Raw genomic sequence first — 15,975 nt, 5'->3', positions numbered from 1 at the left:
TTTGTTTTGAAAAGCTTCTTCCTGAATCGCTGGCTTGCTAGCATGGCTCCCAAAGCTATGAACAGATTGTCAACCAAAGGTTCAGGATGGCTCAAAAGTAGCAACAATGGCTTATTTGATGTCGACCTTTTCCAAGTTGGAGTTTATTTGCAGTGATCGCATTTGCCACAACAATTCCGGTAAAGGATGGTGGGCCTTTCCATCGAAAGCCACCAGACACTGTGGTTTACGGCCCCCTACAGAGTCTTCTTACTCTTCTTGACATCTAATTGCCCTCAAAGAACGACAGAGGGCCTTTAAAGACCTTTCGCTCTTTAGAAACCAGTACGTCAACCTCGTATGTTTCTTGGCCGGGGTGCGTCAAACCGCCGTCCGCAAAGCATAACATGCTACCGCTCTCCACGTACGTCCTTTTTTGTTTGAACAAGTCCAATGCGGTCGTTGCTCGGGTGTTTGCTGTGCTTTTGGGGTAAGTGGTGCCGGAGCAGCTGCTGCACACAAGCCAGAGAGCCATCACGGTCTGCGCGCATGCTGAAGCTTTTCCAAAAGCTATCAAGCCTCTCTTTGCACAGACAGATTTTTTTCCCCGCCCCAAAACACGAGACTTGAATCTTTGTGCGCCTGCTGCAAGGACGCCACCCAAAGGGTGAGAAGAGGAACGACAACGATGGAAGTCAGTTGTGACCTTGTTCTTACAACCTTGCATTAATCCTTGAAAAAAATCGGTCTTTCTGCTAATTCCTCTGGTTATTTTTTCGACTTAAAACTTTAAGCTCAACAAGATCAGCAGAGCTAATGAGCGACATCTTACGAAGGCAGGGAGATTAATGCTCTTTGAGTTGGGTGTTTGGTCTAATCTCACGTTCCGTTTGCCGCAACTGTTTTCCCACGCTAATGTATAACTACATGTAAAAAACTAAAAAGTAAAGTTTACAAAACTAGATGCAAGTTTGCCGGGGTTGTTTGTCTTTGCCCCAAAGGGGTTAAGAATGGAGACATGAACTCGGTATGGGTTTCGCGAACCCGATGACCGGCGTCAAAGGAAGCAAACCGCGCCAACGCCAGTTTGGGATGTCCATGCAAACACGTCTGCTCGGAGTCAGGAAGATACAGACCGCCGGGATTTGAGGCCAGAATCTCTGGATCTCGGGGTTGCCTTGGCAACACCTTGTTTTTTGGCCCCGGGGCAGACCCTCATCCTGACCACGGTTTCTCTGGGATTTGTGGCTTTCAAAGCGGTGGATGCGAGGAGTGAAAAAGTTTGACGTATGGTCTGCCTGGACGTGCCGCTCCCTTCACTGTTTTTCTCGTCTCGCTGTGGAGGCCGACGGAGGGTTTCGTTTTTACTCTCCCAGTTGTCGGGAGGGAGAGAGGCGCTTATTCTGATGACTTGACTGTTGATAGTGGAGATGTGAAGTATTGATGAGTGTGGCTCTGATGACCGCCAGTGCAGCTCAAAAGCTTGCACTTGAGTCAAAACCTCAAAAAGTCATCCATCTCCAGTCTCGTGAAGGAAATGGCGGCACTCGGTCGAATGCGAGGTCCCGCTGACCTGGCCCCGTCGATGTGCTAGACCTCACTGTTGGCTCCCGCTTTGAACAGCGGAGGCAACTTGATACTTAAATCATTCATAATAGGCTCATTCTCTCTGCTTAACAACACATGCAGATCTCTGCCTTCCAAGAATTTCCGACATGGAAATTGTCGGTTTCCAAACGAGCGGTCTCTGAGCAAGTGTTGCTTGTGTAGTGGTTTGGCCCTCCTGGCTTCTTCCCTCAACGTTTACGTCAAAGACGTGTGGTCACGAAAAAAATAAACCTTTATTTTTTTGGTTCACAATGCACCAGAGACAGCAAGTGGAGGCAAGCAAACACATGTCATTTGGTTCCAGTCTTTTTGTCTGCTGCTTTTCTCAGGAGGGGCTCAGTTTCTCCAAGGCGCCCTGCAGCATCTTCAGTTCATCCTGTGTCCGCCACAAAGCATTTTGGATCTTGCTGGGCAAATCCAGAACTTCCACGCTGCAGGTGATAGGCTCATATCGCACCGCGAAGGGGCGCTTAATGCTTTTAGAGTACTTCCTGCACACAGAGACGTACAGGATTCCATTAGGTCATCAGAGCAGTGTGACGTGCAAAGTAAGGCCCAAGGAAAATACTACCTTAGTTTAACCTTGGCGTCCTCAAAGCTTTCGGAAACAAAGTAAACCGGCTGGTAGCTTTGGTCCTGGTACGGCTGTTTGGCAGTCTCCTCCGGCTCGAACGGCTTATACTCTGGCTCGTTCGACAGGGCGTACTACAAAGCAGGAAAAGGAGCGTCAAGTCGCAAAGAATTAGAGGAAATCCGTTGGATTGAACACGGTCATTGCCCACCACAAGTTCTCCGTAGGAGGAGAGGAGTCCCGCACCATAAGCTTTAATTGCTCCGTTCTGTTTGCAGAGGCCAAACTCAACAGTAAACCAATAGAGCTAGAAAAGAGAAAAGTGGGGGAGTCATGTGAGTCCATGCAGCTATTAGCTTTAGCCTCTAGATGCTGCTCGAGTCTCCCATTTGAATCACAGCTATTCCTGTAGACACAGACTTTCTGATTGTTTTTAGTCCTAAGAACATCATCCGTCACAAGAGATTAAATCATTTTACCGTGGATAATTTCTCAATGTCCTCTTGTGTCGCTCCAAGCGAGGCCAGTCCAATCTCCTGCAAGGTGAACACACTGATTGGCCGAGGTGTCGCGAGCCAAGGATTGAAAGGAAATGGTGGCAAACATACCTGGGAAAACTGTGCAAATTCTTTGTCCGCTAGCATCGGGATGTGACCGAGCAGCTCGTGACAGCAGTCCCTGTGGGAGGAGGTCAGCTTTGAGTGACGGACGGGGCAAATCGTCCGATGGCAGTCGACCGGCTCGACGGGACTTACGGCTCAGGGGAGTGCATGGGCGACGACGCGTGACGGATGTACTGCGTGCACTGAAACACTCTGAAAGCCAAACTGGCGAGGAAGTCCCTGGCGGACAGCAAGCCGGCGATGGGACGCAGCTGGAAGCCTGTTTTCTCTGGAAAGAACAACGGCATCAACAAACCTTTCTGAATCTCTACCGGCCTTCCACGCATGGTTTGGGGATGTGGGAGGAAAGTTGGGGAACATGCAAACTCCACACAGGAAGGTCCGAACCTGGGACCTTGACCCAGTGAAATCTAGTTCGGTATAAACCTCCTATAGGATTTTTTTTTGCACTAGCGGCAATGTAGCACTTTCACTCCTGCTACACTGTTGTAATTGAGGCACATAAAGCTGCTACTAATCATTTGACTCTTTTTAGGTTTGTGCTAAATTGTTACCTTTGAGGAAGGCAGAAATGTCCCTGAGCTGAGGGATGCGCTCCTCGCCATAGCCGCACTCGCGCTCCAGCTGCTGCACACTGTCCAGGAACTGCCGACAGGCCAGTTTGGGGTAAATGCTCTTTAGCTTCTTGTACACCGCCCTCCTATTTGTAAACATATACTTTGTTTAGGCCAGGTCTCGATACCTCTTTGGCCGTGATTGCTCACCACGTGGCTGTTTCTTCAGCCGTGTAGTCCACCACAGGCAATTGGTCACCACTTAAAGAAACAAGACAAAATGAATCAATGCCTCGGTGTCATTCAGGAGGAGGGACTTTATTTTCAAACTCACTGTTTGTATCGGTAGGCCAGCTCTGAAATGAATGCTCGTCGCTTCCTGTACTCCTCATCCGTGTGGCCCTGCGACAAAGGTGACACACGTTGTTTTTCCACCGTTCAATTTCACTATAGCGAAGATGACTTAACATTATATTGGACACTCACAGGATGGTCTTTGTCCATGTCAGGGTCAAATTTGGTTATCAATACGTTGCATCGGTCCAGCTCCTTTATCCGTCGCGGGAACCAGGGGACTGAGATGGAGATGAAAAGGAGCAATTAGAGTTCTTTTTTTTCCCAGATCAGATTTTTTTTAATGCAAAACAAACCTTTTTCCTCCGATATGGACTTAACGTTATCCACTACTCTTTTTAGTGAGTTGACAAAGACGTCCAGGTCGGAGTTGTGTAGCTCGCACTTTATGAAGAACTCCAAGTCCGACGTGCCGTTCTTGGATCTCCTGCCCGGCCGGCTCTCGACGTGGAGGAGTTTGGCGTTGAAAGTCTTGAAAGGTGGTGAGACAGTATACAGAGATATTGGCATATTTGTGACGCACTATTTTCACGTATTGGCCTCTTTGACACAAAGATTGCACTTCGTAGGGTTTCAACGTGGTTACCTCAAATATTTTGCCCGTCTTGAAGAACCCAGCATTCTTTTCGTTGCTAAGATTGAACAATAAGTTGACATTCAGCCGGCCCTCCTTCTCCTCAAAAACTTGCACGTCACCCCCGCGGGGCTCCGCTGAAGCCACGACGCCGCGCTCCCTCCGGGCATCCTCGATTAAACTCTGCCTCCGTCCGCCGAAGGGCGCCGACTGCGTCCTGCTGTTTTCCGTTTTCATGGTGTTGAGATGTGCCGCGGTCTGAGCTGCAGGTGCTTAAATAGCGCCTTGTCCTATGACGAGCGGGTGCCCCTTTTGGCCGCCTTTTACGTCACCGTGGCAAAGCAAGCCATTGAGCGGCCGCTTCTTACCTAACGTCACACCGTAAGACGAGCGTCGGACCAAAATAGGTTTTTCTCAGGTTGTGTAAACGTAACTAAAAATAGTCATCTGGGACACCATTGTTTTTGTTGTCCTGACTTTTGAATAAGGGAAATAGTACGGAGCAGTATAGTATGTTTCCCTCCAGTTTATGTCATAAAGAACATGCTGATTGAATCTAAGTTTTGGGGGAAAAAATGAAAACTTTATGCCACAATATTAACTGCCACCATTTAATAATGCCATTAGAATAGTTCTTGCACAAAAAAAGCAAAACGTGTGTGCAAAATGACTTTTTAGGATACATATCATTGTACTACAAGATCTAGAAGATACAAATGATTCACTAAAATTAAACATAAAATATTCTATTCATCTGACGTTCAAATGGATTGAAGGTCTACGGGTGACAAACTCAAATGATTGGACGTTTGACATCCTCAAAGGCACTGAAAGAGGTAAATATAAAATATTCTTAATTGTATCCCGGTAATGTTGTGTATTTTAATACAAAAAGCGGATATGCATATTAAACAAGCTTGAGGCCGTCTGGTTGCGACGTCACGCCAATTTCTGGAGGGCTTCGCACAATTTTCCCATTTCGCCTGCAAGCACAAGAAGAAAAGGGCTTGAGAAAGCAGTCGATCTGAAACACAGTCTGATAGGCAAAGGTGACACTTGCTCTTTATGCTGTCGGCCAGGTTGCTCAGCTGCTGGGTGTTGTCCAGCACCTCCACGCTCTGGGTGTATGGGTTGTAGCGCACAGTGAAGGGTCGGGGGATGGTGCCGGCAAAATTTCTGTGTTGGGTCGGGGATATCTGGATTTTGGTTCAAAGCTCGGGGACAAGGTGTTGTACTTCTAGCGGAACACGGGTACCTGACTCTGTCTTTGGCATCCTCAAAGCTCTCAGCCACAAAGTAGATGGGCTGGTACTCCGTGATAGGGTATTTCTGGACGCTGGTCTTTTCGGGCTCAAACGGAAACAGTTTTGGCTTGTCGGTCAAGCAGTACTGGAAGACAGGCAGTGAATCATTCACTGAGTTCTCAGACAGGAAAACAGGAAGTAGAGTAAGATTTAAATCCTTATGCGTTCCCCCCGACTCGACCGAGCGAACATCCTCTGCTGATGCAACATGCCACCTCTTGCTCCCACACTGAGCCACTCTCAGATAAACCCAGTGACACACTAAACCCAAATGGACCACTAACCCACTACATGAAGCTACTAGACCCCCCCGCTACGCCCACCTTACCTGCAGTTCTCCGAAAGACGACAGCAAGCCTGCTCCGAACGCTCTGATCTCAGAGCCCTGCTTGCACAGGCCAAACTCCACGGTGAACCAATAGACCTGACGCCAAAAAAACAGGCCGGTCAGCACCAATAATAATGATAATCTCACGATGGGCATCGAAACCTACTGTCGCTAGCTTCTCTATATATTCATCTGGGGCGCCGAGAGAAGCAAGGCCGATCTCCTGTGGCAAAATTATGGATACTCTCAGGTTTGAGTGTCAAGAAATGAGTTTGAAATCCGAACAGGTCGGTCTACCTGGGAAAACTGGGCAAAACCGGAATCGGCAAAGAGCGGGACATGCCCGAGGAGCTCATGGCAGATATCGCTGTAAAAGAAAGCAAATTTGATTCCGTACTCCTGATCTCATCCGGTCAGTCGACTGATGACTTACGGCTCGGGCGTGTATGTCGGCTTGGATCCGTGGCGGATGTACTGCGTGGAATGGAAGACGCGGAAGGCGAGGCCAGCGAGGAAGTCGCGGGAGGAGAGCAAGCCGGCCACGGGGCGAAGCCGAAAACCAGTACAGGCTGTGGAGGGACAGAGGCGCATCAAACCCGAGTGACCCCAAAGTGCCTCACAAGATACATAGAAGACCAGACTCACACTGCAGGAACCGGGAAACATCTTCCAGCTGTGGGATGTTGTCCTGCCTGTAGCCACAGTACTTCTCCAGCAAAGGGAAGACCCTGTTGTGCTCACGGCAGGCGTGAGTCGGGTACAGGGTCTTTAGCTCTTGGAACACGATGCCCCATGTTGACTTTTCGCCCTCGGTGTATTCCACTCGAGGGATGGGCTGCCCGCTGTTGGGGCATAATGAGAGTAACACAATAAGAGTGCATCGGGCCCTTCAACTGGAAAAGAAAAATATTTTCTGAATCTAGAATGTGCTGGGCGGTAATTCAAATGTCCTCTGGATCACAGTTCCAACATTTCACGGTCGAACAATTTTCCCCAGGCACATGAAGTAAGTGTGGAAGCGTTTGGCAAGGATTTGATTACTGTCTGTAGTTGTAGGCAATGTCGGCAAACTCCTTCCTGCGAGTCCGGTACGCGGGGTCTGTGAAGCCCTGAAGGTGATGCGCAAACACAAAAGGAGAAACCGTGTTAGATCTGGCCAAAGCGAGCCTGGTGGCCTTTGACAGCATTATGCACCGCGCTCCCAACAAGAGCATTCATATGCGCATTCGAATCAAGCCTTTGTAGAGGGGGTCTCAGTTTTACGGTGAATATATTTTGCTTTAATAGCGGTGGCAAAAGGGAGCAATTATCTATAATTATAGGGGCCACAATTAAAGCAATGACATCAATTTGTGTTTTTCCATGAGAATAGGCAGCCTGTCATCTCTAGCGGAGCTCAGCTCGTCTTTTATAGGCCGCGTAGGCGTCACAAGATAGCAATCTGCGTATGCGTAGACACACACGAGAGATGAGTCAGAAGTTTACCGGGTGATCGGCCTCCAGCTCCGAGCCGTAACTTAGAATCTGGTTGGCAAAGCGGTCCAAGTCCTGAATATCGTTGGGGAACCACGGCACTGGGGAGGACACATTTTTTTGTTAGTTTAATTTTTTACAGAAAATATTTGAAGCCACTAGCTAGTCTAATGTGCTAGAGAACTTTGAGTCTAATGTGCTAGAGAACTTTGATGGTAAATGCATTGGGTGTTGAGCACCCTTCAATGAGTTAATACCAAAGGCAGCTACAGTGTCAAAACAAACAGCTGTAGGTCAACTGCAATGTGGCCGGACAAGCATAAATAGATATTAATGATGAAGACGAGGGGTTTGTCCTGTGAAACGTTGCAGCGTCTCGGCATGTTGACATTTGGCAGAGCAGCGCAAACAGGCCCCCTGCTTGTTCTTCCCTCAAAGACCCTCGTGAGTGTGGTCCAAAAGCCCGAGGCTGCGCAGAGACAATGGGGCTCTAACAGGCTTATGGTCTGGTCAACTTGACCGTGTCTCGGTAGGGCACGTCAGTCTCGGCCGTCCGTCACTTTGGCATGCGCCTTCTGGCCTTGGTCTTGCTCTGTGAGGGGGTCACACAGAGCATCCATGTCCCCTGTTGGTCCTGAGTAGCAAAACTAACGCCATTGTGGAAACAACTAATAAAGGGGTCATCGTCCGGGTGGCGACAACCGTCCGCTTTCGAGCAGATCTGTGACGCCTGCCCATTTAATAAATGCCCGGCTGTCTTTTCTGGCTACTTCCTCTTGAGGCAATAGTGCGCTAATGTCCTCAACCTTCTGTTGGATCCATCCAACCACTTGCCAAGCTCTTATGTGGTTGTGAAACACCTATGCAAATGCCTTTCTCCCCCACATAGGGAACCTCAATAAACCATTCGGTGGTCCACCCCCCGTGAAATGAAGATGCTCATTTTTCAGGGCTTGCTCTCACCGGTGTCCTTCTGTTTGTTGCGTGACAGCTCGTGCACTTGGCCGCTGATCTGCGTGCGCAGGCCGTCAATGACCTCGTCCAGGGCCTCGGAGCAGTTGGAGTCCACGCTGATGAAGAATTCGTATTGCTCCTTACTGATGCGGGATGGCCGCGACTCAATGTGCATCAGGTTGATGCCTTTCTCCTGGAAACGGCACCAAAACTCATGTGAGTACGTTTAACTTGTTGTGCTCGCAGTTCTTTGTAGCAACCACAAAGTAGCGCTATTTTGCCCTGATACTCTCATTGTCGGGTTACTTGGACAGGAAGGCGGTCAACCTTGAATTGTTCTTCCCCAATTTAAAATAAAAAAAGTTTTTACAATGGATGCAACAGCTAGCCTTTACAAAGTCTTTTCTAAAATGAAGGATTTAATTATCTTAAAATAGGCATTTTAATCTCTCGTCCATTGTTCCGACGAGGTACAAAATTACACAGTCACAACAAAGAACCACTTGGTGGAGAATTTAGGGAATGGCACGCACTTACTTGTGGCTAAAACACTTTTGTAAAAATGTATTTTCTTTTGTATTTTAATGAAGGATTATTTGAAAATGACGATTATGTGAATGTGAGGTTTGCTCTTTGGCACCAGGCCCGACAGGTTGTCAAGGTTTCAGATGTCTGGGATCGGTTCTCAGACACGTTGACCTTATTTTCTGAGATTCCATAAGGCCTATGAATGTGGAGTCATGAAACCAATTTAAGACTTGAGGGGGTGTTTCGGAGCCCCTCGAAACCATCTTCGCATGGCATGGAGGTAGGATAGGAGAGGGTGTATGTCAGGTTCTCTTACGCCATAGGCCCATTTGAAAAGAGGGCGTGAGCGATGGGGGCCTCTCATTATTCCCGCATCTGGTTCACATTTTGTTTATCACATTATCTTAAAGGATATGCGCCTCTGGTGAGTAACAAGAAGAATGCGACTGTCGTCCCGTGACTCAGGACATCCTTGAAAGAGCATCCAATGCGTTTTAGATCATTATTTTCTTATTTGTTTAAAATTCCTAATGCGTCAGAGTCTAGAATTTCCTTTTTTTGAAAACTTTGCACCGCCAATCGTATAGTACACAGTATTCACAGTATGTGTTGCGGTAGTTGGTGAAATGATCATGCCAGACGTTGAAGTTTGTTCATTCGGCCCCTGCCGGGAAACCTGGATTGGTCGTCTCGCGCCGTCATTGGCAGCCATTGTGTTAATTGGACAATGGGAGTTGTTTTGAAAGAAAAAAGCCCATTTTAAGACTGGCTTTCAAAGCGTACTAAAAAAATATATATTGTATGGTCTTTCCGCACTGGCAAAACTACTGAAGAAGTCGGAAGTCAAAAAACAAATATGCAATAACTGAAGATAAATGTTGCCATATGAAACGCGCTGCTTGGGTAACGCTAAACAGACATACATCATTATGGAGCACATGAGCTGAAAAGACGAGAAAGGCATCACGCTTAATTCCCCGATTTTCTCCTCAATCTCAACTTTCACACGTTTTAGGAATTGGCCCATGAATGATTTGCTCATTAAATGATGATACACTGAGTAAAATATGCTCTTTGTTCTCACCAATCAGGAAATTCTGTGGTATAATCAGCATTTTTTTTTTGATTACAAGTCCCATCTAAGTATGATTCGCACTAGTCATAGAATATAATATGAATTGTACTGGAATATAACATTTTTCAGGAGCAGTTTTTCAATTAATCAGAAACCAAGAACAAACATTGTATGTTCAAGTAATAGAAAATTAGGAAACAGCAGACAAAATAGGCACCTGTTAATGTAACGCCTTCACATTGTTGCCCATAACTTCTATATAGTCTAAAAACGACAACATAAGTAGTTGACTGTCAGAGTTAAAAAAAATAAGACATACAATTCGCATTCCGGGCCAAACGATGAGGAAAAAAAGGGATTATTAGTCTGGAAAATATGATACTTTTTGACATTTCAAACCAAAATGGCCACTTGTAGGTTTGCCACACCTTAACATGCAGTTGGTCAGAAATCTCAGACAGTCCTGGAATGAACATTTTTAGTTAGACAGTTTTTTTTTTACTAGTGGCAAAAAGCCCAGGTCAATCTTGAGCTGGATATGGAATTACTGCTTCCCATACAAAGAAGTCAGCTCATTTGAATTCCGCCAATTTACAACAGAAGTGAGGGGGGTCTCCTTTGATTTTGTTGGCCGGTGCCACAGGTTCCAGATCTCCGAAATCCCCAAAAGCCACATGACAAGCAGCGGGTTGTGTCACATGAAGTGCCCGTCCATTGGGGTGGGGACGACCCGTGTTGAGGGTCATTCGGAGGAGGGGGAGGATCAGTGGGAGGATTGGCAAAGTGGCCGCTCATAGGTCCAAAAAGATCCCATGCTTTCATTCAACCCCCCCCTAAAAATACCCAAACCTCTTGATTAACAGAACAGGAAACAAAACTACAAAACAGATGTAACGAGTCTACAGGCCCATCGATCTGCATTCTTTTCGATTTTTTTTTCCGACCCCTTTCTCTAAAATGAGAGCTGCACTTTTTCCACACGCAACCTTGACATTGTTGATTAAAGAATGGAAGCGCTGCCAATTCGGGCCGATTCGTGCAACGAGTCACGTACACACTGCAAATCAATAAACAAAATAAAAATACAAAAATCTTCAGTCGGTCAAAGCAGGTCTTTTTTTTTCTCTCTCTTTCTGTCTACAAAACAAATATACAACCTGATAACCTTATATTACGCTATTGGTAAAGTAGTACAAGAAGTTTACTATGGGGAGGTTGACCTTCAATTTCAAAGGTCCCACCCATCACCCGCATGTCATTTCTGTCAGTAAACATGTATAATAACAATGAAATGCTCAAGGAATAGACATCACACCGCCGGATTATTTAGCGTTTGTGGATAAAAGGCAAATTGAAGTGGCAACCTTTTCGAGTCATTTTCAGACAGGTCGCGTGGGTCAGCGGATCAATGCGAACATGTGAGATAAGCTCCGTTTATTTAGTCACAGGGCCATTTAGGAAAGGTCAGTACCACAAAAACAAGCTGGGATGAACATTTAGACACCCAAAGGAATGATTAGGCACATTTTGCGGTCAAAGTTGTGACAGTTTGACATTTGGCCTCGAGTGCCACCGACCAATCGCATGAAGATTCAGAGAAATCAGCCATTTACTTCAAAGCAAGACTTTGTAATGGATAAAAAAAGTGATTTGTCGGATTACAAAAACTCGCTCGTCAATGTATTTTAACTCATTTCCATTCCCACGCCAGCTGTCCAATGCATTTTGATTGGTCAAAATGAATTGGACGTCCGGTACCATCAACGGCACTGAAACGAACATTCCCAGTTTGGATTGAACGGATGTCTATTGTCATTCTTAAACAAAATTGGAGTGAGAATTGCGTACCTCAAAAAGTCTCAGCGCTCGGGCCAATGCGCCCACCTCCTCCTTCAAGGAGAAGATGCAGGAGACCACCTCAGTCTTCTTGCTGGTCTCCTCCTCCAGGTACATGGAGCCACGTCGCTTCTGACAACAACAACATCTTGTTTTGATTAGCTTGCATTGGCATCTGTCTCTCTTTAGCCCCAAAACAAGAAGACTCTAGAACCCGGATGTTTGCGGTAATATAAAATAAAAGGGGTCATTGTCCAATTCTAACAGCTTTTACGTTCCGGCTTTTGTTTTCGGAAAATTCCAGCACGCAGGGTTTCTTTCACTACTGTCGCAGATATAACAACAAACACATTTGGGGTTACATAACACAAGCAGTGTGTATGTAAGTTTTCGATCAGCCATTTGGGCGAACTCATTTGGTTTTTTGTGTGGAATTCCTTTACAGAAAGTCAACTAAAGTTTTATTTTATTTTTTTAAGTAGGGCTAATCACCTGACTCAGAAGCTCTACCGATATTAATCACCGATCCGATACCTTAGCACTTTTTACAGGGGAAAAAAGTGTATTTAAATGTAAAAAAAGAATCCATACTTTATACACTATCTATCTTTTATGAAGCTATTTTACCATTTACTTCTCGCAAAAGCTTGCTTAACCTATGATTTTGTACAAAACTAATATCTGGTGGTTTCTTTTGACAGTTTGTTTTATTTTGTTGCTTCGTAGCCCATAAAAAACAATTTAAAAATAAAAAATGAATACTTCCTCCAAACCTCCCCTACTTTTTAACTATTTCAAACCTAAATCATTGACACAAAATGAAAATTCCTGCAACCTGTTGTCTTTATGGTGGCTCAAAATTACTAAACAAAAAAAAAATCAAATACAAATTAGATTTAGTTAACAAATGCCTATTTACCCCGTTTTGCTCCATTTTACTACTGTTATTTTAAAGTATGTTTGCTTTTCCTTTCTGATTTAAAAAAAATGGCCGTCCCAAAAGTGCTATTTATACTCAGGTGCGACTTATCATACGAAATGTAAGCTATAGATTTTAATGTAATTAATTTTGACATGGAGGAGTAAATGAACTGAACTAAAATGAAGGAATGAAATGTTCATTCTCTCCTAGTGAAAACGGATTAGATGTCTATCACTGTCAATGTCAGCCATTGAGATAAGCATCAAATGTGGTTTAAAAAAATCAGGAATATTTCAAGTATTGTGCCCAAATCCATTCATTAGCTTCTACTGGCTGTTTTTTAACATTCTGTTGTTATTCTGCAATATACTGTAGATGACAATATCCCAAAATCAACATCTTTTAAAATCTGTTTTTTGGCAGACTCACTCCTTTTTCTTGCTGCTCCGGCTCGCCGTCCTGCCCGTAGTCGCCGTTGTAAGCCGCGTCCATCTGGTCCGACGTGCAGGTGAGATTCCCGCGTGTGATTTGTGCGTGCTGCGTTTAACTTTGCTGGATTTGGTTATGCGGGGCCGCCACTTCTTATTTCACAGCAGCTCATGTGACTCCGCGCAAACACACACACACACACACACACACACCCCTCTCCACGTTGGCACGTGACGGGACGCGGTTTGTGAAACTGGAGTGCGGCGGTGGGCCCGTGTGGTCCGTCCGGATGGTTGTTGTGGTAGTGGTGACCTGTAATTTGCATGCTGGGAGTTTTGTGAGGGGATGAAAATCTTTTACGTACACAGACGTAGTACACATTGACATAAGTAGTACTCATGCCATTGTATTGATTTTGAAGGGAAAATCCATCGTATACGTTCTCGATTTAAAAAAAAAAGCTTAATGTCATGTAATTCATGACAAATTGAAATAAGCATTCTGAATAAAACAAGAAACAAATTGACAGAGAGGAAAACAATGATTATTTTAGAAAGTTTAATTGTAAAACAGCATCAGCCCAGGTTTTGGACCTTCCGCTCTAAATTGCCTTACCCTAGCTATGATTGGTTGTCCTTTGTCTCCTCGTGCCCTGCGATTGGCTGCCCACGATTCAGGGTGTCTGTCCTCCGCCTGGTACCCGTAGTTAGCTGGGATAAGCTCCAGCACCCCCACGACCCTAATGAGGATAAGCAGTACAGAAAATGAATGAAAATATATTTCAACTTTTTTTAGTTCAATTATCTGGTGAGCCTATGGTGTTTTGGTCAATTATTTTGTCATGGAAATATTGTTTTTACATCCTGTATTTGTTTATCTTTTGTATTTTGTTTTGTTATTTAGGATAAGAAAATGAATGAATATTTCAACCATATGCTGCACAACCACTCAGCATGCTTTTGTTTAACACTATAATAATCTTTATTTCACTCATTATAGCCAATGTGCTAATACAAAACAATTGACTTTTATTTTTTCCCTGTGATGCATTCAAGGTCAGCCTTAAAGCTTGTAATTGACTAGCATTTACTCAATAAAGTGTCTGGGAAATGTTATCTTTACAACTTTCGAATAACTCACGGGGAAACAAAGTGAGCTATTTTGCTCTGTGAGACAATCGGAATAGATCGAATGTGGATGAGGTGCTCGTCGGTTTTCTTCTCCAGTCACGAGTTAGTCACTAGTGTTGCTATGTAATTAATCAGTTAATCATTTCTTAATATAATAAAAAAAATAGGCCGCTTTCATTTGGAGTAATGAAGAAGTTCATGTTATGTTCCACAAGTGGGCAGTGTTTGATTAGTAATATAAGAATATTCATTCCCAAACTTACTTTGTTTTATGGCAGGTATTCTATGCCAAATTGTATGTGCTGTTTTATAACATATGCAGCAATTAAAGATGGATTAAGGTTCCTGAGCAGAAAATGGGCAAGGAACTTTTTCTTCAAAGTCATTGAATTTCAACTGGTAAATCTTCAATATGAAAATGGACTTTTTAAAAACATAACTACTATTTTGAACCTCTTAGCATTGTCTGTTTCAATGTATCTCTCATTTTTTTAAGGATATACTTTTCGTTTTCCTTTTTTTCACTTACGCATATAAAAACACTGAATGCAACAAAACAGTTGATATTATTTGAATATTTTTTGCTTTTTGTTGGAGTTAGTTAATGAACCTAACACTTTTTAATTTAAAAAGTAGTAAACAACAGTTAATACTCTTTCTTTTTTAAAATTAAAATGAAACGCTTCTTCATTTAGCCAAACTAAAAAAAAGTTGATCTTGTTCTTTCACCGAGGACTGCAGAAGTTTGATGTCCATTTTATTTTGTACAGTTTTGAGACCAAGCGTGTCACATAATTTACTTTTCACACTGTGGCACGTGGGCCAGAGAGGAAGGCTCCCCTGTCCGTCTCTTCTTCCGATCTGGAATGAGAGCGCCAAGTGTAAACAGGAAGTGCTCCCCGCAGATGGACACTTGTCTTCTGGGCTAATCTTGTTAGAATCTCAAACGGCAGCATGTGCTAGAGAGGCAGATAAGATTGACTTGATGAAGTAGGAGAAAGCACGCTCCCTCTTGATTAGGGGTGGGGTGTGTGTGGGGGTGTGGGGGGTCACCGCCCCTCGCCGCCTCCCTGATCACGCACAAAAGGTGTTAACCCCTCGCAGAACCGCTGCTCACTTTCACCTGTCACTCAACACTGCCTCTTCACTCTTGCGGTGTTGTTGACGACGACAGACGTCCAATCGTGTGGCTCCTTAAAACTAAAAACTATTGAATGAATTTGTGACTTGTCCATTGGAACTGGAAGGGAGTTTGTTTGTTCAATGTCTTTCATCCCTCCCAGTTCAAATGGATTGACCGTCGAGCGTCGTCATGGGCAGCCAAATGAGTTAATTGAGTTGGAAAGGCCCTCAGCCTTTATTTTTCGCCATTTCTAACTTGTCGTGGCATTTTCTGTCCTCAGGTGTGTTTACTCAGCTTTTGGAGGACAAAGCGCTTCCGCTTCCCGCCACACAAAAGCGGTCAGCGTGCTAATGCCGAGCCGCCGACTGACTGACGGTCGTTCGGATTCGCCAGCAGAAGCCGACGGTCCGCCTCTCGGCCCGCTAATCCACGCCGTCCCGGTCGCCGTGGCGACGGCTCGAGCAGGTGATGCATTGACGGCGAGCAGATGGTCCCCCGTGGAGGTGAGCGTGGCGGTCTTCTCACAATGCGTCCATATTCATCATAAAGTCTTCTTCAAAGTATCAACACTCCACTTGATATTTACTCACTGCGTGCTTAGTGCCAGGCC

At 44.9% G+C, this 15,975-nt stretch overlaps 2 protein-coding genes across 3 annotated transcripts; both read right to left on the bottom strand.

Annotated features, from left to right (window-relative positions):
- Nucleotides 1-1,801: 1,801 nt before the first annotated feature.
- Nucleotides 1,802-4,732, bottom strand: th2 (tyrosine hydroxylase 2). Of its 2 annotated transcripts, none has more exons than XM_077593835.1 (12): nt 4,276-4,732; nt 3,986-4,160; nt 3,822-3,910; nt 3,670-3,737; nt 3,546-3,596; nt 3,336-3,481; nt 2,914-3,049; nt 2,767-2,836; nt 2,638-2,694; nt 2,370-2,465; nt 2,159-2,292; nt 1,802-2,078 (listed from the first exon to the last, which is right to left on the bottom strand). In XM_077593835.1, exons 1-12 carry the CDS (start codon nt 4,498-4,500, stop codon nt 1,913-1,915), a joined length of 1,413 nt encoding a protein of 470 aa, XP_077449961.1. In that variant the 5' UTR covers nt 4,501-4,732; the 3' UTR covers nt 1,802-1,912. The 2 variants fall into 2 exon arrangements, with proteins under 2 accessions (XP_077449961.1, XP_077449962.1); XM_077593836.1 differs by having other exon boundaries at nt 2,373-2,465.
- Nucleotides 4,733-4,860: 128 nt separating this feature from the next.
- On the bottom strand, nt 4,861-13,349 carry pah (phenylalanine hydroxylase). The gene is made up of 12 exons (XM_077593834.1): nt 13,113-13,349; nt 11,774-11,893; nt 8,332-8,515; nt 7,381-7,469; nt 6,937-7,004; nt 6,541-6,737; nt 6,329-6,464; nt 6,193-6,262; nt 6,062-6,118; nt 5,896-5,991; nt 5,519-5,652; nt 4,861-5,439 (listed from the first exon to the last, which is right to left on the bottom strand). Exons 1-12 carry the CDS (start codon nt 13,173-13,175, stop codon nt 5,082-5,084), a joined length of 1,572 nt encoding a protein of 523 aa, XP_077449960.1. The 5' UTR covers nt 13,176-13,349; the 3' UTR covers nt 4,861-5,081.
- Nucleotides 13,350-15,975: the final 2,626 nt, after the last annotated feature.

Source organism: Stigmatopora argus, chromosome 23 (genome assembly GCF_051989625.1).
Source record: "Stigmatopora argus isolate UIUO_Sarg chromosome 23, RoL_Sarg_1.0, whole genome shotgun sequence".
Lineage (NCBI taxonomy): Eukaryota > Metazoa > Chordata > Actinopteri > Syngnathiformes > Syngnathidae > Stigmatopora > Stigmatopora argus.
This window is presented reverse-complemented; position numbering and strand designations above follow the sequence as displayed.

Coding starts and splice junctions, on each gene's coding strand:
- pah (XM_077593834.1), bottom strand. CDS start 13,175: ATGGACGCGGCTTACAACGGCGACTACGGGCAGGACGGCGAGCCGGAG. Junction 6,263..6,328: donor CCGACATACACGCCCGAGCC/GTAAGTCATCAG, acceptor TTTCTTTTACAG/CGATATCTGCCATGAGCTCC. Junction 5,653..5,895: donor CGTCTTTCGGAGAACTGCAG/GTAAGGTGGGCG, acceptor CCTGTCTTCCAG/TACTGCTTGACCGACAAGCC.
- th2 (XM_077593835.1), bottom strand. CDS start 4,500: ATGAAAACGGAAAACAGCAGGACGCAGTCGGCGCCCTTCGGCGGACGG. Junction 3,597..3,669: donor CTGGCCTACCGATACAAACA/GTGAGTTTGAAA, acceptor TGTTTCTTTAAG/TGGTGACCAATTGCCTGTGG. Junction 2,079..2,158: donor GACGCCAAGGTTAAACTAAG/GTAGTATTTTCC, acceptor CTCTGTGTGCAG/GAAGTACTCTAAAAGCATTA.